Source organism: Apodemus sylvaticus, chromosome 2 (genome assembly GCF_947179515.1).
Source record: "Apodemus sylvaticus chromosome 2, mApoSyl1.1, whole genome shotgun sequence".
Classification (NCBI taxonomy): domain Eukaryota; kingdom Metazoa; phylum Chordata; class Mammalia; order Rodentia; family Muridae; genus Apodemus; species Apodemus sylvaticus.
This window is the reverse complement of record NC_067473.1, coordinates 164,552,297-164,571,737: the sequence shown is the minus strand read 5'-3', so window position 1 is coordinate 164,571,737 and position 19,441 is coordinate 164,552,297. Positions and strand designations below refer to the sequence as shown.

General features: G+C 42.6%; 1 protein-coding gene and 1 long non-coding RNA gene across 2 annotated transcripts in view; one reads left to right on the top strand and one right to left on the bottom strand.

Annotated features, from left to right (window-relative positions):
* The window catches only part of LOC127677680 (pregnancy zone protein), a 42,299-nt gene extending 24,094 nt beyond the window's left edge, over positions 1 to 18,205 (top strand). Inside the window, exons 16-36 of the mRNA XM_052172708.1 lie at positions 341 to 505; positions 2,469 to 2,562; positions 4,426 to 4,594; positions 5,031 to 5,259; positions 5,848 to 5,974; positions 6,548 to 6,669; positions 6,939 to 6,990; positions 9,860 to 9,943; positions 10,426 to 10,602; positions 10,844 to 10,934; positions 11,431 to 11,587; positions 12,001 to 12,075; positions 12,346 to 12,523; positions 13,235 to 13,476; positions 14,252 to 14,470; positions 14,643 to 14,773; positions 15,280 to 15,370; positions 15,882 to 15,950; positions 16,433 to 16,535; positions 17,202 to 17,243; positions 18,134 to 18,205. Coding sequence (XP_052028668.1) covers positions 341 to 505; positions 2,469 to 2,562; positions 4,426 to 4,594; positions 5,031 to 5,259; positions 5,848 to 5,974; positions 6,548 to 6,669; positions 6,939 to 6,990; positions 9,860 to 9,943; positions 10,426 to 10,602; positions 10,844 to 10,934; positions 11,431 to 11,587; positions 12,001 to 12,075; positions 12,346 to 12,523; positions 13,235 to 13,476; positions 14,252 to 14,470; positions 14,643 to 14,773; positions 15,280 to 15,370; positions 15,882 to 15,950; positions 16,433 to 16,535; positions 17,202 to 17,243; positions 18,134 to 18,156 — 2,640 coding nt within the window. The 3' untranslated portion in view covers positions 18,157 to 18,205. The remainder of the gene's footprint in view (positions 1 to 340; positions 506 to 2,468; positions 2,563 to 4,425; positions 4,595 to 5,030; positions 5,260 to 5,847; positions 5,975 to 6,547; positions 6,670 to 6,938; positions 6,991 to 9,859; positions 9,944 to 10,425; positions 10,603 to 10,843; positions 10,935 to 11,430; positions 11,588 to 12,000; positions 12,076 to 12,345; positions 12,524 to 13,234; positions 13,477 to 14,251; positions 14,471 to 14,642; positions 14,774 to 15,279; positions 15,371 to 15,881; positions 15,951 to 16,432; positions 16,536 to 17,201; positions 17,244 to 18,133) is intronic.
* LOC127677681 (uncharacterized) lies at positions 282 to 5,965 on the bottom strand. The gene is made up of 3 exons (XR_007976528.1): positions 5,748 to 5,965; positions 1,504 to 1,589; positions 282 to 515 (listed from the first exon to the last, which is right to left on the bottom strand). It is a non-coding gene; the product is annotated as an uncharacterized LOC127677681 (long non-coding RNA).
* Positions 18,206 to 19,441: the final 1,236 nt, after the last annotated feature.

Genomic DNA, 19,441 nt, shown 5'->3' with positions numbered 1-19,441 from the left:
ACCACAAAGGACAAAATACTCACAGTGATAAGCATGACGCCGTCCCCTAACAGTCACTGAACAGAGTGCTTTACAGACGCATCTCCCTTTACCCTGGTGATTCTTAGCAAGTGAGTAATAATTCGGAGTCTGTCTTATCACTTAACAAACGATAAAACACAAATAGGATGTGCTAATTATGTTTTAATAAATTTTAAAGAAATTAAGTTACATCCGGTCCTTTTGCAAACCGGCCACTAAAACCGTGGTGATTTAAATTCCATATTGAAAGTTGCCACATTAAAATCCTTCAAGCAGTAGAACAAGAAACAGTTTCCCTTTGTTCTCCTCCAATGTACAGATCTATAGTTTGCTGCCAGGAAAGGCAGCCCAGGCTGATTACTTCGGTGCCCCATTGTTCGAAAACAATGAGAACTGCATCAACGCAGAAGACATCACTCACAACGGGATCGTGTACACGCCAAAGCACTCTCTGAGTGACGACGACGCACACAGCATTTTTCAGGTAATCCCTCCTGAAAGACAGCAGATCTGAGTTCTAAGTCTGTGTTAGGATGCAAAAACCCAATGCTTCTAAGCACCACAACCTAACCCTTCCCTTTCTCTAACAAAATGATAAATAAGAGAAAAGAGTCTCAGAGGCATGGGTTAATTTGTACACAAACATATCTACCGGGATTATTTCTCGGGCATCTTATAGCAAGTGGTTGTGTGTGTGTGTGTGTGTGTGTGTGTGTGTGTGTGTGTGTTAGAGACTAATACATATCATTAATATATAAGTCCATTCTAACTGGACTAATATAGAATCTCAACATGGCTTTGATTTATGTTTCTGATAGGTAAGGAAGTCAAACATGTTTCATATATTTATTGGCCACTTATATTTCCCCTTCTGAGAATGATCTATCTGTTCATTTTATTAACCTGTTTTCTTATTGGATTGATTTATTGCTGTTTAGGGTTTTTTGAGTTCTTTGTATATTATAGATAGTAATCCTCTGTCAGATATGCATTTGGCCAAGATTTTCTCCCCTTCTGTAGACAGTCCCTTCAAAAATCAATTTACTGGTTTCTTTGTTTCGCAGTTTTTAAATTTCATAAGGTCCTATCTTTTAATGCTTAGTCTTATTAAAAAATCCACTTAAGAAGTATCAGTCTGTTTTCAAAGTATATTTTTAAGATTAACAACAGCTAAATAGAGCTATGATACTAAAGTATATCCAGATAGTGTTAAATTTTATCCTTTCAAAAGAGACTAAAATTCTTTGTTTTACCTTAAAAACATATATAAGTCTTCCTCTAGAGGTCCATAGCTTAGTAGAGAACAATTTAAATCACCTCTTTTCAACTTTCTAAAATCATAGCTGTTTAATCTTTTATTTTATGATTTCTTTCTTCCTATTTCACACAATAACTGCCACTCACAGCTGTGCCCCACCCAGAGTCACGCAGTTTCTCACACACTGTGAGATAAGACATTGAGGGTGTTTATTTGTGACTTACATTGAAAGTGAACTGTGAGAACAGTGACTTGAAGGTTCAGGTGATCACAGTGTGGGTACTTGGGAGCAGATCTCAGTGACAAAAAACTGAGAAAGAAAAGAGAGAGAAAATCCACAGAAGGTGAGTGAGTATAGATCCTCGGGAAGGGGTAACCAACACGACCTATGGTTTCAAGAGAAAAGGTGGGGAAAGAACAAAGTCTCGGCATTAAGTCCATAAGTTCAGTCTGTCTGTGAATGCATTCACACAAACATATAGATGCAGGTATTTTGTGAGGAAAAGGAAAGTAACATAAGACGAAAAAGAAGGAAGGATGGAAGAAAGGAAAAAGGGAAGGAAGGAAGGAAGGAAGAAACAAAGAAACAAAGAAAGACCATTACAGAGGCATCAGGAGACTTTCTTAGGGTTTTACTGCTGTGAACAGACACCATGACCAAGGCAACTCTTATAAGGACAACATTTAATTGGAGCTGGCTTACAGGTTTAGAATGTCAGTCCATTATTATCAAGGTGGGAACATGGGAGCACCCACACAGGCATGGTGCAGGCAGAGCTGAGAGTTCTACATCTTCATCTGAAGGTTGCTAGTAGAAGACTGACTTCCAGGCAGCCAGCATGAGAGTCTTATAGCCCACACCTGCAGTGACACACCTGCTCCAACAAGGCCACACCTTCTAATTGTGCCACTCCCTGGACCGAATACATACAAACCGTTACAGAGACAATATTTTAAAGTAGGGGTAGAAGAAATGGACTTGAATCCCATTTCATAGTCATTAGCCCCATGACCGTGCCCTTCTGGGACAACACTGTGTTATAGATTTTCCCATTCAACACAGACTCTTTACATTGATCCTAGGAAACCATGTGTCAAACAGTAATGAAATAGCAGCATGAACCCAAGAAAAGAATCATAGTCTCAAGATTGGGTTTTCTAACACCTTTAACATGTAATGTTTTTCCAGTCTATAGGATTAAATATTTTTACCAACTCCAAAATCCACAAACCACGCTACTGTCAAATGTATCACTACTATTCATCTATGGCAGGAGGTAAGGGTGTGATTTGTTTGTCTCTTAGAATAATAAGACAAAAAAAAAAGATGCTTCTCTTGAGTAGGGTGGGTGTTTAAAGAGCATTTTTACAGTACTGAGTCTTAGGCTCCTCACAGCTCCTGTGGCAATGCGTTCACAAGTCACATCGGTCAAATGTGGGTGTGATTACTGTTTCTCTCTTCATGTCCTCTCGTCCCCCAGGCTTCTCTCATCCTTGCTTCCCTCTCCTCTCTCCTTTCCCTTGTCAAAACTGGCATCCTAGATGCCAATCATCTCGCTTCTTCATTACCCTGTCCTCTGTAGACACCGCTCTTAAGTCATTCACGCCAGCGTCCATGGCTTTGGTCAGAGCGAGTGCCCCCATTTCAGCAGCTGAGCTTCATGCTGCTTTCCCAGGGTTTTTCCATGTTATACTCACACAGAAGCTACTTGTGAGCCCATTTCTTTGCTCTCCCCAAGTCTTGCCTCAAAAGATCTCTTCATCCTAATTCCATGGTGTTTTATTCTATAATTACACTTACAATTTGTTTAACTATGGTAAGCATACTCCTGAAAGAGACACTCTACCCTGGAGGGGCTTTTTGATAACTTCTGAAGGTGCCTTCCCGTCATAGTGAGCACATTTGCACAGCCACTGCCCTGGAATTTCCTCGCCATCCCTGGCTTCCCATCAACCTCTAACCACCTTAAGTTCCACATGATGAAATCTCGTGATCAGGTTACAGCTGATCCCAGAGATATATATTGGACTTCTTAAACTTGGCACGCTCATAACTTCTTTTCAAATGTAACCTTGGCACGTACCTGTATCACACAGTTACAAATAAGTGTCCAATGAGAGTGAATCATAAAGAAATTTATTTTAAAAAAAATTCTTCAATATGCATATACATTTGCCATTCACTAAAGACAAAAGCAAATTTGCATACTAATAGGATAAATGTGCTTGTCTATATTTTCGTAAAGAATTAAACTTTAGATTTATATTGGATACTTGAGGATCTGAAGCATCTTCAGTGTTTCTCAGCCTTGATTGATATGTTGACGGTTTACTCATCAATGCCAAGAGTGGCACTTCACATAAATACACAGTAAAAAAAAACAGTAGATGCGTGTTTATGGCCATTTCAGAAATCATTGGACATTCTATGCCAATGCCATGCTAAAACTTGTCAAACCATGCTTTTACTGAACTCGAGCCAACAACTCAAACAACAGCAGCTTTTTAAACTCAGAAATTCTAAATGATATAACCTAAAGACAGACTAGTTTGATACCTTTGTGATAGAAAGAAAATATTAAAGCTCCTTACTGTTGTAAATAAGCCATTATGCTTCTATAGAAAGCAGAAACCAAAACAGCTGTGGTTCATAGCACATGACAGCCTGGAATCTGAGTCAGGGTGTTTCAAATGATGCAGGGCCGTGCAAAGTACACATGTTGCATGCTTGGGCCCAAGGTTATAAAGAACTGGGCAATGCACACTGAGAGCATGCCTGAGACTCACAGCATCTTTGATTGTGGATCGGTTTTGAGTCATATATCTCTGAACTCTAGCTCCGACTAATTTCCTTTCTTGTTCTTTGGTGTTCACTGCCAGTGCCCGTGAGAGACATAGCTATCATTTCAGGAGAAGAGTCATCCTAAAGAAAGCTTCATTTGCTTTATTTATAAAGAACAACATACTCACCTCTATTTGATGAAGCAATATAACTAATGTATAAGATATAAAATGTATAAAATATAAACTATTAAAAATATTAAAAAGTGACTGTTGGGTAGATAGATGACCCTCTTCTCCATAAGAAACATATAACCATCCAAAATCAGTTGAAAGAAAGGTCACTTGCCGTCTTCTCACGATAGCGCCTCAAGCCTTACCTCTGGCTGCAAGCCCAGGAGCCGGTTTCAGAGCAATGCCGATGACCAGCTCGGGGATGATGGGCCCCTCAGAAAATGCTCAGGTGGAGGAAGTGAGAGAGACAGTGCGGAAGTACTTCCCAGAGACCTGGATCTGGGACTTGGTGCCACTGGAGTGAGTTGACTGTCCCCTGGGATTTAGCCTAGGTGAAGGAGTGAGTCCCGCTCTGCAACTTTGGGTCCTGATCCTTTCCATTCTACAGTCTCAGAGCAAAACAATCCTTCTCCCCCTTATGTGGTTCCCAGTCAACAGAAGTAACAGAAACTAGGAAGCTGTCTTCTCCCTCAGGGAAAAAGAAAGAGAGGAAGGAAAAGAGAGAGGGAGGGAGAAAGAAAATAAAAATGGGAGGGGCAGACAGGGAGGGAAGAAGAGGGGAGGAGAGAACTTTTAGAGACCAACAGAAGCATCAACCCCCTAGATTTAGTCCTGTGTTTTCTGTGCTGTTTCTGAGTTATCACTTTCTGGTTTATTTGTTCATTTGTTCATTTGTTCGTTTGTTTGTTTGTTTGTTTGTTTGTTTGTTTTTCCTGTCCTTTTTCCTCCACACCAGCGTATCCGGGAACGGTGAGTTGGCAGTAAAGGTCCCCGACACTATCACTGAGTGGAAGGCCAGTGCATTCTGCTTGTCTGGAGTTACTGGCCTTGGGCTATCCTCCACCATCTCCCTTCAAGCCTTCCAGCCCTTCTTCCTGGAACTCACTCTCCCCTACTCCGTGGTGCGAGGAGAAGCCTTTACCCTCAAAGCCACCGTGCTCAACTACCTGCCTCACTGCATTCGGGTAAGGGCACTTCGCTGTGGGTGAACGGGAACCCCAACACCTCTCATTACCTAGGGGTCCTCAGGCCCCTCCTGATGCTACGTGAGACGCGTCTGACTTTAGAAGGGAGCAAGTACTCAGAGAAAAATTCTCTGACGACAGAGTATTTCCATTCAGGACTCTGTAAATGTTGCTAGATTCAGACATAGTTTCCACATGATTACTTATACACACACACACACATTTGAGAGAAGAGAGAGAGAGTCTCAGTGTGCACACAGCCCAGTCTGACCTAAAAACTCCCACCTTCCTGCCTCAACTAGCAGTGTGCTGGAATTAGAGAGTGTTGCCATGCCCAACTCAACTACTTCATATTTAAAGTCTTTCTAAAGAAACGTCTCTTCCTCCACTAACACGGAGAGCTCCAGGCACTTACACTATTCCTAATAACCCTCAAGTCCCACAATGCAAACATCTAACCGTCAAAGTACGTGCTGTGGTTTATTTACCCATTCTGGTGCATCTCAGTCTCTGGGCTTCCGCACTCTCCTCCTGTTAGCTTCTTGCCCCTCGTCCTGATTCCTTCTGCCTGTCTGGGTTTGGGAACAGATCCGTGTGGACCTAGAGAGTTCTCCTGATTTCCTGGCAGTCCCAGTGGGGGACCACAAAGACTCTCACTGCATCTGTGGAAATAAAAGGAAAACCACGTCCTGGACTGTGACCCCAAAGTCGCTGGGTGAGTGGCAGAGCTGTTGACCGATCTCATGCTTTGTGTCGCAATGGTCTGCTCTGGCTCTGATCCCAGTGCGTGCTTTTCCTCCTCTTGAATTTAAAACTAATCAACCAAGCAGAAAACTGTACATTTTGGGGGGTTGGGGGCAGATAACATTTAACACAGAATAACTGTGTTTTCCTGAATTTTCAAATACGCTTATGTATGTATGTATGTACACTTATGTATGTATGTATGTACACTTATGTATGTGTGTATGTATGTATGTACACTTACGTATGTATGTATGTACACTTATGTATGTATGTATGTACATTTATGTATGTATGTATGTACACTTATGTATGTATGTATGTACATTTATGTATGTATGTACACTTATGTATGTATGTATGTACACTTACGTGTGTATGTATGTATGTATGTATGTACACTTATGTATGTATGTATGTATGTACACTTATGTATGTATTTCAAGCCCAGGGCGTCAGGCTCAGCAGCAAGCATCTTCAACAGCTGAGTTATCTCACTGGCCTCAGTGTTACCATTTAAAGCCATCAAAATTTTATCTCCCAGGGGAGGTGAACTTCACAGCTACTGCAGAAGCCTTGCAGTCTCCAGAACTGTGTGGCAATAAATTGACAGAAGTACCAGCGCTTATCCAGAAGGACACTGTAGTGAAGCCCGTAATAGTCGAGGTGTGTGAGTACTGAGTCTGACATATGACGTCATACTTGTAATCTAGGTGACTATACCGTATTTCTAAGTTTGTGTGTGGGCCTACAGATCAATTTTTTTTTAATACTTAAAAGTGACTGATCTAGGGTCTTTTTTTACTTGTATGTCTTGTGTCATTTTTTTCTTGTATGTGATGTGTCTTTTTTTTCTTGTATGTGACATGTCATTTCACCTTTTGTTTTTTTTTTGTTTTGTTGTTGTTGTTGTTGTTTTTACTTTCAATGCTAAGCCTGAAGGAATCGAGAAGGAACAAACATACAACACGCTGTTGTGCCCACAAGGTAAGTGTGACAAACAGAATTCTCAGCTTAAGCCATTTAGAAGAATGTCTAACTATGGAAAAATCATCCCTGGGATATGGATTACTCTGAAAAAAATAAGACAAAAATGTGTATGCTATTTCCACGCACACCTGAAGATATCTCATGGAGGGAAGCCCTTTCTGGGTGAAAATCTCTCAGGGTGGGCTCATTTTCCCCAGGGTAATAAGGGTAAGCACTAGTGAGGATTATCATTATTGTTGTTATTGTCCTATTTTAAGGATAATAAAGAAGAGGATAATGAATAAGGATGTTCAGGATAAAGAGAAACATTGCTTAGTGCTGAGAATTACAACCCTTGACTGGGACAGGATTCTTTCTAATGCACCGTGTCTATAAAACTCCTCCTCAAACTCTGTTAAGGATGCTGAAGGATCTGTGTGGCACTGGTCTGTTGCACTATTACATTAATAATTTAAATACATCCATACTTGTGCTTTGATTGACAGTATCTCTCAGGCACCAGCATAGATGCCAAAACAGTATTTAACTGATCCCGTTAGTATGACCAAGTAAAAATCTCCATCTAAAAAAGTTGTGTACCATCTAGAATGTTCCTCGGGATGAGGCTCTATCTACAAGTCTGAGATGCCTTCCAATTTACAAAGGGGTCACAGCCTATCAAATCCACCTCAAATTTGAATAGTAGGAGTCAAAATACATCTACCATACCTAGCCTATGGGACACCACAGGTCAGCCACACACACGTTTGCTCTTATAATCCCATCCTGGCTCCAAGCAGAGGAGGCCTGACACTCACCAGCCTCGCTAGAGGGTGTGGCTGTATCACTAGTCAGGGAAAGGGACGATGCTTAGACTTCAAGTTGCTTGTTATTTCTATTGACTGCATGCACATCATGTTCATACGTGTGACTGGAGCCATCCTAAGTCACAAACAGTGGGTGTGCGTATGTGTGTGTTTCCATGGAGGATGTATATGTGCATATGGAGGACAACGGTCAACCTTAGACATAACACCTCAGGTGCTATCCACCTTATTTTTGTAGGACAAGGCTTTTCACTAACCTAGTAAGTAAGACTAGTCTGCTAGCCAGCAAACCTGAGGGATCTCCCTGTCTCTGCCTCCCCAGAGGTGAGATTACAGATATACATTACCATGCCTGGCTTCCCCTGCACCCATGGGTTCTGAGTACCAAACTCAGGGCCACAAGGGAACGGTGTCCTGAGTAACCTACCTTCCCAGCACATGCTTTAATGGCCGCTAAGTCCCAGGTCCATTCATCGTTGGTACACATCTTCTTTCTGGGCTCAGATTCCTGCGTTCAGCCTCAGCCATACTTACAGGCTTAAAGGTCTAACAGAGACCTCAGAAGCACCCTGCTGGCAGCGGGAAGCATTGCTAACCCCACAGCCTCTGCTACCTCCTACTGTGATGATTTCAGACTTCTACACATCAAGTATAAAAAAACTTGAATCTGCCTTGTCACGTTATTTCTCTTGTACTCTGCCCCAATTCATTCACCAATCTAGTTGATGCCACTTTCAAGTTAGATCAGAGTTCATCCACCGCTTGCCGTATCTTCTGCCGTAGTCTCTTCTCTGGCTGGACTGTCTAAATGACTTCCTAGACTGAGCTGCATGTGGTGGTGCATTCTGGAAACTCCAACCATTAATAAGTAGAGGCAGGAACATCATAAGTTTGAGGCCAACCTAAGCTTGACAGTGAGGACACATCTCAAACAAAACAAGTGAATTCAGTAATTTCCTAACCGACCTCCCGACCCTCCTTCTCACCCCCCCTCGTCCCCTACAGAAAGATTGCTCCCTTCAAGAATCTGCCAAATCCGTCCAAACATGCCCTTCCTCCGCTAGCTCCTTCCATAGAGCTAGAACCCTTACCATCAGTTATCCTCAAGCCCTCCCCGCCCCTAACCATCACAGCCTGCCACTTCGACTTTGTCCCAGCCACACCAGCCTTCTCCATCTTGAAACACACTGCTCCTGCTTTGGTCTCTGGAGTCTTTTTACATTTGGCACACTTTTCCTGGAAGTATCTTTCCAACAATATCTAAAAAAAAATCTTGCGCCATGACTTGCTGATAAGTCTTTCCACGGTGAGTCACCGCCCTCCTCAGCCCCCCACTTCCTGATTGCCCGCACTTTACTAGCTCAGCCCACACACAGACTCTTTCAATGTTCTCCAGTGCCCACCACTGTCTACCTCACTAAATCCGTCGTTGCTTATTTACCGAACCCTCCCCGTAGGAGTAAACAATCTGAGAAATCAGGAAATTGGTTTTGAAAACTGCCACTCACAGCACTTGAGAGGGACCTGGCACATACCACACACTTAACACGTATAGGTGAGACGAAAGCCTTTGTTAAATGTTAACAACCATGGGAACTGCAGCTAGCGAGATGGCTCAGTAGGCAAAATGTTTGCAGTGCAAATGTGAGGACCTGAATTTGGATCCCCAGCCCTCATATAAAAGCTGAGCAAGACAGTGTACACCTGTAACCCCAGTCAACACTAGGGGACTGAGGAACTGGCCAGGAGAACCCCAGAGGACTGCACACACACACACACACACACACACACACACACACACACAGAATTAATATAATACATGAGAAAGAGGTAGTCCTCTGTAAGGAAAGAAATCATATAATCAATAAGAATTTTGCCATAAAACAAATTGGTGGCTTTGGGAAAAGCTGAATTGCATCAAGAAATTGACTAAGGTCCAAGAAGATATGAAAATGTTGCATCTAATGATAAGGAAAAATATTTGACAAACAGAGCATTTCTCTCACCACCCCCACCCCCGCACGCACACACTGTAATTGTCTACTGTCTTCTTTCATTAGATACGGAGTTACAAGATAATTGGTCACTGGATCTTCCACCCAACGTGGTTGAAGGTTCTGCCAGGGCTACATTTTCCGTTTTGGGTAAGTCTCTCAGCCCAAGCTACAGCAGCTTGTCCCTCGCTGTAACACTGTGTGTGACGAGTGTCGTCACTGAGTACCAGATGTTAGACTGAGAGAGGGGGTGGCGAGTTCAGGGCTACCCTGTGCATAAATGAAACGGCCTAAACGGATGCTGCATGCAGCAGCGTGCTTTGGTTAATTCAGACAGCTGAGAAGGGCTGTGTTCTCATCTTCCAGCGATCCTCAGGGGGACAGTGTACCCTAGAGGATATGGAAATCATAATTCCGTTTTTCCAGACATCATGACCCATCAGAAAAGATGTCGTCTCCTGCCACTTAGTCTCTTTCCTGCTCTCTATGTGTCCTGGAGCCATCTGTTTTTCTCACTTCTTGTATAACTTTCTTGTCTTTCCTTCTATTAATAACATGGTCTCTTGGTTATATTTTCTTACTACCCACACAAGCCATCTCTATATCTCTTTATATTTCTCTATATTCTCCAGGTGATATACTAGGATCTGCCTTGCAAAACCTCCAGAATCTTCTCCAGATGCCCTATGGCTGTGGGGAACAAAACATGGTCCTTTTTGTCCCTAACATCTACGTCCTGGACTATCTGAATGAGACACAACAGCTGACAGAGGCGATCAAGTCCAAAGCCATTAACTACCTCATCAGCGGTAACCAACTCTACCAACCCATCTAAATGCCCTCTGTTTCGTTAAGATTTGGTCACTACTGTTGCTGTGATTTCCAATCAAATGCCCCTCTCAGGAATAAGGATTCTCACCAGTGTCAATAACCTTAGAAGCATGTGATTAAACCATCTTTCCTCAATGGTTCGTTCACAGGGTTAAGATGAACAAATAATAATTGTTTAATGTCGCTCTACTTCATAAATGACTGAGATTCCCTCCCCAGGGTATCAGAGGCAGCTGAACTATCAGCACAGCGATGGCTCCTACAGCACCTTCGGGAACCGTGGTGGGAGGAACAGCCAGGGAAATACTTGGTAAGATGACGTTGTGTCTTCCTGCTCTGCTGATCCGAGGCCATTTTAGGAGTTAGAAATAGCTGTTCTATTGCACCTGGGATTCATTTCTAGAAGATTTACTTATTATGAAAACTCCAAACGCCAACCCTACTGATCCCTAACCTCCCACCTCCCGCCTGCTCCACCAGCACAGCTGATAACAGTGCAATCAGACAGACAGGTGTGAGGCAGGAAATGCAGTTATCCACAGCGATGCGGGAGAGTTCTCACTGCCCTTTGGAGAAGACAAGGCAGAGAGCAGGGGGAAAAGAGGGAAATGCAGTTTTGCTGGGAGGGTGCTATCACGGTCCAAAAGGTATCTATTTTATGAGACCAAAAGAGTGACACTATCAACTAACACCCCTGAAATGAGCCCCGCTGAACCATCAAGATCAGTGTCCACAGGCAACACACACACAGGGAGCCTTGACCGTGAGGTGGCCCTGCGGTCTCCGTCTCTTTTTCCGCTGGACAGGCTCACTGCGTTTGTACTCAAGGCCTTCGCTCAAGCGCAGTCGTACATCTTTATAGAGAAGACACACATCACAAATGCTTTCAACTGGCTCTCCATGAAACAGAAGGAGAACGGTTGTTTCCAACAGTCTGGATCCCTGCTCAACAATGCGATGAAGGTGAGGCCCTGCTTCTCCTGTAGAGTCTCAAGGTTGTGTTATTTAGGAAGGGAGGCTTCAGTAAAAGTTCTCCAGTCCTTCAGGTTGGAGAGACGAGTCCACAGTCAAGAGTGGTTAGTGCTATTGCAGAGGACCTGTTTGGGTCGCGCTATCCTTCTCAAGCCATTCATAACCACCTGGAACTACAGCTCCAGATGGCCCAATGCACCCCCTCTTCTGGCATCAGTGGGTACTGCAGTCATGCACAAACCCACACATAGATACACACATATACACATGACTTTAAAATCTTAAAAGAAATCGTTCTCCAGTCCTGATGACATAACTTGGAGGGTCTAATGCTTTTAAAAGAGACTTAGCAGACTGACCAGCGAATCGGAGGTGTGTGAGAGTTCTCCCTCTGTTCCTTCCAGGGTGGTGTGGGTGATGAAGTGACTCTCTCTGCCTACATCACCATCGCTCTCCTGGAGATGCCCCTGCCTGTCACGGTACGTAGCTACCCATCCCTATACCTCCTTCACAAATGTAGGGAACAAAAAAAGAAGAAGAAGGAACCCCAGAACCTTGGCTCCCTGAGGAGAACTCCAGTTTTGTTGGTCTTTGATCTTGGTACATTTCACTGTGACAGGATTGAGCAAGTCCTTTTAAAAAAGATTTAGAGGAAACTCCTCCTTGGCTGTAACAGAGAGGCTCTCGACCCGGGTAGCTCCTTAGCCCGGTCCTGTAATTCTGAAATTGGCTTTCATCCCCTTTTTCAGCACAGTGTTGTTCGCAATGCTCTGTTTTGCCTGGAAACAGCCTGGGCCTCCATCTCACAGAAGGAAGAAAGTCACGTCTATACCAAGGCGCTGCTGGCCTATGCCTTCGCTCTGGCAGGAAACAGGGCCAAGCGAAGCGAGCTGCTTGAATCCCTGAACAAGGACGCTGTGAAGGAAGGTAGGCTACCTCTACTGCAGAGTGTACTGAATTAGATGTCACCAGGGACAGCCCCTCTGTTGGGCTCCCACCTCTCATCCCACATTAACCAGAGAGAGAACAGGAGAGACTGTCATGGATCCAACACCTAAGAGATAGCTATCAGTTTATCGACACACACATGACTGATTTTGTATAATCCAGCTGCCAGTGCTGTACAAGTATGTAAGAGACCCAGAGACTTTCCCCACCCCACCCCATGGTCACCTGGGAGTTTGGTGCACTCCTTGCTAAAGACCTGCTCATTGCCAGGCAAGGAGGCTCACGCCTTTAGTCCCAGCCTTAAAAAGTAGAGGCAGGTGGATCTCTGAGTTCAAGTTCAAGGCCAGCATGGGTCTAGATAGTGAGAACATGTCTTAAAACAAAAAAGAGTGCTTATAGCCGGGCAGTGGCAGCACATGCCTTTAATCTCAGCAGTTGGGAGGCAGAGGCAGGCAGATTTCTGAGTTCAAGGCCAACCTGGTTGACAGAGTGAGTTTCAGGACAGCCAAGACTATCAGGACTATTCGGAGAAACCTTGTCTCTAAGAAACCAAAAAGAAAAAGAGTACTTGTGATTGCTTAAAGCATTTGTGCATTTCATTTGTGCCAATTCATCAGCTGAGCTGTCATCCATAGGCTAGATTTTAAGGCCATGTTTTAAGCTTAAAGTTCCCTCCTTTCTGTTTGAAAGAGGATTCAATGCACTGGCAGCGTCCTGGGAACGTTCAGGAAATGAAGGCCTTACCTTATTATATACCACGAGCCCCTTCTGCCGAAGTAGAGATGACTGCTTACGTGCTTCTGGCCTATCTTACCTCCGAGTCTTCTCGGCCTACACGGGACCTGTCTTCAACAGACCTGTCTACGGCATCCAAGATTGTGAAATGGATCAGCAAGCAACAAAACTCCCATGGGGGCTTCTCCTCCACTCAGGTCTGTGGAGAGACCCTGCGAGGGAAAGAGAAATCAATGAATCGATATAGAAACACAAACTATCAAAGAGCTGATTCATCACTGCTTCTAACTGACATTTTCCCCATTCCTCCATCACCAAGTCCCACCTAATTCACATATGGAGTGAATGTTCAGTCCTCCCTACGCCTCTTACCTTTTCCTCACATGAATCCTCAACATCACCACAGGTCAGCTTCCCAAAGTACTGTTTTTATTAAAAAAAAAAAAAAAAAGAAAAAAGAAAGAAAGAAAGAAAAGAAAAGAAAAAGAAAAAGAAACCCTACTACTTCCATGAGAAAAAATAATAACTTTATTTTCATCCACAGACTAAAATTCTCTACTATTCTACCTAAGCTATTTCCTGTCCACAGTTGTTACATAAGCCCTTATGCTGTTTCTGGAATGGACTTGCTGCCATTTCTGAGACTATCTGAAACATTCCCGCTCCTCCACGGTGCTCCTCTCCCTCTATCAATGTTTCATTACTCAAGAATTATCTTATTTCTCGTCCTTAGTCTTTTCTCTTAAGCTGCATCTCCTTCCATTTCTAACTTGCAACAAATATTGCAACAGGGATTTATAAATTACTGGGGTCATTTTTCCATATGTATTGTAATTTGTGTAAATGATAAACCGCATTCCTCCTGGCATGGCTGGATTGGGTCCCTGAAGGGAAGCAGTGCTAACACTGTACATTAGTGCGGCCTTGCTGTAACTGCTTTCACTGTGATTTCTGTTTCTTTCTTTTCCTCAGGATACAGTGGTGGCTCTTCAAGCCCTCTCCAAATACGGGGCTGCCACTTTCACGAAAAGTCAGAAAGAAGCGTTGGTCACCATCGAGTCTTCAGGGACCTTCTCTCAGACTTTACATGTGAACAACGCCAATCGCCTGCTGCTGCAGGAAGTCAGGCTGCCAAATCTGCCTGGAAATTACGTCACCAAAGGGTCGGGGTCAGGATGTGTATACCTCCAGGTGAGGCCTCCAGGGCCCAAAGAATGGGCATGCAGGAGAGGACATGTCGAGGGTTACATTTCATTGCACAATCAAAATGGAAATCTGTGCTACGGGAAGAGTTGAGTTACTTAACAGAGGCTGCAAGGTGTTCCAGTGCTGAGATAAAGAGTTTTGCTGTTGTCATTTTCAGACCTCTCTGAAGTACAACATCCTCCCAAAGGCAGAAGGGAAAGCGCCATTCGCTCTGCAGGTCAACACGCTCCCCCTAAACTTCGATAAGGCAGGAGATCACAGAACATTCCAGATTCACATCAACGTAAGGTAAATCCTAAATTACAACCAGTCCACTTATAGAACATGTAAAGAAAAAAGGTGGGGGTCAGCCTCTGTGGAAGAAATGCATTGTGCAGAGTTATGCTTTAAAAAATGGGCTCTTGTATTTGTTAACAATGACATATTCTTAACTTTTACTGAAAGGCCTTAGCACACAGAATATATCTCAGGAATATACACATATACATAAACATTCACCTATACACACACATACATATATATATATATACACATACATACATATATACATATACACATACATACATATATACATATATATATACATACACATACTATCTATACATGTATAGATATAGATATAGTGTGTGTGTGTGTGTGTGTGTGCGCACATCCTATCTGAAGAGAGGAGAGGAAAATGGTGGCATTTCCAAACAACTACACAGATATGGTAGAGTGTAAAGTTTAGACTCTGGCTTCGGTGAGTCCCGAGGAATGCTGTTGGAAGGACTGATCTCTGTGCTTTGTCTACACAGCTACACTGGAGAGCGACCCAGCTCCAACATGGTCATTGTTGATGTGAAGATGGTGTCAGGCTTCATACCTGTGAAGCCAACCGTGAAAAAGGTAAAGCCTAGGCCATCAGTAGAAGTCGGCTGACACTAAACCATTGATGAAAAGGGCTAACCTTAAACCATTGGTAGAAAGGGCTAACCTTAATCCATTGGTGGCAATGCCGTACTATTTGTCAATTTAATTTTATTGATGCAGTTTTCACAGAGCTTACTCCACATACCTGACTCTCCAGAGTGTAATTCCATCATTTACTTCTGTTTATCCTGGTCAGGGTGTCTAATTTCTATGCACTAGCAAACAACTCAGGCATGTGAACATGCTTTCAAAAATATGTATGCACACACGTATATATGAACCTCTTTATACATTCCTAGCATATATATATCACATGTATGTATTTATACACATACATAAGGATAGAAAGGATTCAATAAGTATCATCATTATGACTAGTATTCCTAAAGAAATAAAAATCAGTAGTTTGTATTCACCATAGAAGCCTTTTATATGATAAATGTCTGCAAACTGCTTCTACCATAAACTTTCCTCATTCCATCAACAGCTCCAAGACAAGCCTAACATTCAGAGGACTGAAGTGAACATCAACCATGTTCTAATCTACATTGAAAAGGTAAGACGCTGGGACTCTGCAGGATCTGTAAGAAGTGACGGAGGGTCTAACGAGACCATCAAGAGCCAGGTGATGGTGGCACATGCCTTTAATCCCAGTATTTGGGAGGCAGTGATAGGCGGATCCCTGTGAGTTACAGGCTAGCCTTGTCTACAGAGTGAGCTCCAGGACAGCCGAGATACACAGGGAAACCCTGGAAAACTGTCTTAAGAAACAACAATAACAATAAAAGACCACCAAGAAGTTAAAGTCAGTCTTGCCACCACCCCTTGATCACATACTCATGCACACACACACACACACACACACCATCTTTTGTGCATCATCTTTTGTTAGTTACTTCATACAGATGGAAGTGTGCTCCGCTCTCTTCCAGGCTGTGAAGTAGGAGACAGCACACTCATACACCTTCATATTTCTTAAGATGGTGACTAACGTCTAAGTTAACCATTGAATCCAATTCTCTCCTCTCATCTCTGCAGCTCACCAATCAAACCCTGGGTTTCTCCTTTGTGGTGGAACAAGACATCCCAGTAAAGAACTTAAAACCAGCCCCAATAAAAGTCTACGATTATTATGAGACAGGTGAGTGGGACCCAGACACGCTGAGCTTTGATAGGAGACAGCGCCTAGTTTACTAAAAGGTTACCGTAAACAAAACACCACAACCTTTCACTAGGAAAAAAAGTAAGTCTATGGTCACTTATAATAAGGCTTTTGTATATTGACCTCTTTGGTGCACCTTAAACAAGCTTTAGAGCCATTCTGATGAAGACATCATGGAAAATATTGGTCATGAGTTCTAAAATTTCCCTTTAAATTTGCTTGCTCGGGGCTGGATGATTCTAGCAAGGTAGAAGAACAGAACTATTTTTTTAAAGATCACATCTTGTTACTGATGTGTGACATAAAACCTACCATTTGATCTATTTTTTATGTATGGTAGATAATCCCACCAACGGGTTTTTGGGGGGTACTGTACATAGTAGGAATTATACTATGTTGGCAGTGCTAATGATGTCGCCTCCGAAACTGAGCGCGCGCAGTGCATACACAGCCAGAGCAAGCCTGGAGCCCGCCCTCAGTTCTGATCCTTAGGCCCGGTTCTCTTAGGCTCCACCCCCAATCAGAATAACTTAGTTTAGCCTGTATTTTCATTAATTCTATAGCTATGATATATGCCTTCTTTCTTCACTTGTAGGGCTTTTTCCACAATTAACTACTTTCTGCCCAATCATTTCTGTGTTCTAGATGAATTCACCGTTGAAGAATACAGTGCCCCTTTCAGTGCTGGTACAGTATACTCGAATCTTAGGCCAACTTAAGGAAAGCAAATGAGTATCTGCTTGAGTCTCCATACTAGGCTGGCTTTTTAGTTTTGTGTATTATTAATTGGACTGTATCAGATCCACTGTAGAATTTTTTAACAGAAAAAAAATGCTAGTGAAATATAATTACTAGTACTGGAGTGGTTTGTTTTTAACTAAATTTATGAATTTGAGAGATGTATTTGAGAGAGAACATGAAGTTGGGTAGAGAGGAAGGTGGAAAAGACTTGAGAGGAAGGAGTTGGAGGGGAGAAAGAAAATGGTCAAAATACATAAAATTCTTCAAATTAAGAAATATGTATATAATTTGTGAGAGGGCTGGTGAGATTGCTCAGTGGGTAAGAGCACTAACTGCTCTTCCAAAGGTCCTGTGTTCAAATCCCAGCAAACACATGGTGGCTCACACGTAATGAGATCTGACGCCCTCTTCTGGTGTGTCTGAAGACAGCAGCAGCATACTTACATATAATAATAAATAAATCTTTAAAAAAATGAGACATAAAAATTAAATCATCTAATGTTTACATTCTACACAGACACACACACACACACATGTTTCTAACACACTTTTAAATGTATACTGGTTGAATTCAGTGTCAATGCAATTAGCTGTACGGCACAGCAGGGGAGAACTCATGCATAAGACATTCCTTTAGGTTGATTGACAGGGTCACTCTTTCACAATGAATCATTTCTACAGCACCTTTGGTCCTCATTTTTAAACTTTGTAGAAAATCTGAGAACTGTTTCGTTGTTAAAGAAAATTAAAATTAAAATTTATAATTGAATATTAAAATTAGTTCTTTCGGTCAGTGTGCAACTTCCCTTGATATTTCTAACTATTCTTCTGTTTAGGCTCTGAACAAGGAAATGCTTAAGAGTAGGAACCTATAGATTTCCTCAGAAGGACTTCTCCACACATGAAGAACCAAGCAAGACCTCTTAGAAGAAAGGACATCGAGATAAACGAAAGGGAATTAAAAACCCATAAAATTTATATGTTGAATAAAGTTATGACATTTACAACTGTTCTCTTTTCTCTTTGTGCTTTTATCTTTGTATTTATTTTCTGAAGCTCCACAGCACTTTTAATAATACCTAAAGAAGCCGGGCAGTGGTGGCACATGCCTTTAATCCTAGCACTTGGGAGGTAGAGGCAGGTGGATTTCTGAGTTCGAGGTCAGCCTGGTCTACAGAGTGAGTTCCAGAACAGCCAAGGCTACACGGAGAAACCCTGACTCAGAAAAAAAATACCTAAAGAACTTATAAAAAGAGAGACACTGGGAAACACTAAAAAAGGGAAATTCAAAAAAAAAGGATTTGTTAGCCTACAAGGACTTGGGGGAAATGAAGCTGTTTTCTAACACTGGAAAATGGCCCAAATGCTCATCAATAAGGCCCATGATGGTCTCACAAACTGTGACATGTTGACACCAGGGTGCTATTGCACAATATTAGATGGTGCACACAATTGATAAACTCACCTGCCTACCTGTGTTTCTCAATAAACTGAAAGAGTTCCAGATAAAGAAAGAAAGAGACGGTGTCAGAAGTGAGAGTAACATGGTTGCTTTCTTTCTTTTCCAGTTTATTCTTAAAGCTGTTTTTAACTTTAATATATAATTTACTTGGCGTATCTCATGAGAACACTTAAAATGCTTACAAATGAAAACAACCAACAGAACTGTGGTGGTTTGTATATGCTTGACCAGGGGGAATGGCCCTATTTGGGGGTATGGCCTTGTTGGAGTGGGTGTGGCCTTGTTGGAGTGGGTGTGGCCTCTAGGTGTAGGCTTTAAGACCCTTATCCTAGCTGCCTTGAGGCCAGTATTCTGCTAGCAGCCTTCAGATGAAGATGAAGAACCTCTCAGCTCTGCCTGCACCTTACCTGCCTGAACTCTGCCATGCTCCTACCTCAATGATAATGGACTAAACCTCTGAACTTGTAAGCCAGCCCCAATTAAATATTGTCCTTATAAGAGTTGCCTTGGTCATGGTGTCTGTTCATAGCAGTAAAACCCTAACTACAGCGAGAACTTTATTTTGCTTGCATATTTTTATGCTGAACGTGTTCCCATGCCAGAAGTTTTTGTTGCTTTGTTTGCTTCTAGAACACCTTTTCTTCTGAACAGCCTCGTCTTCTGTCTTTGGAACAGCTTGCTT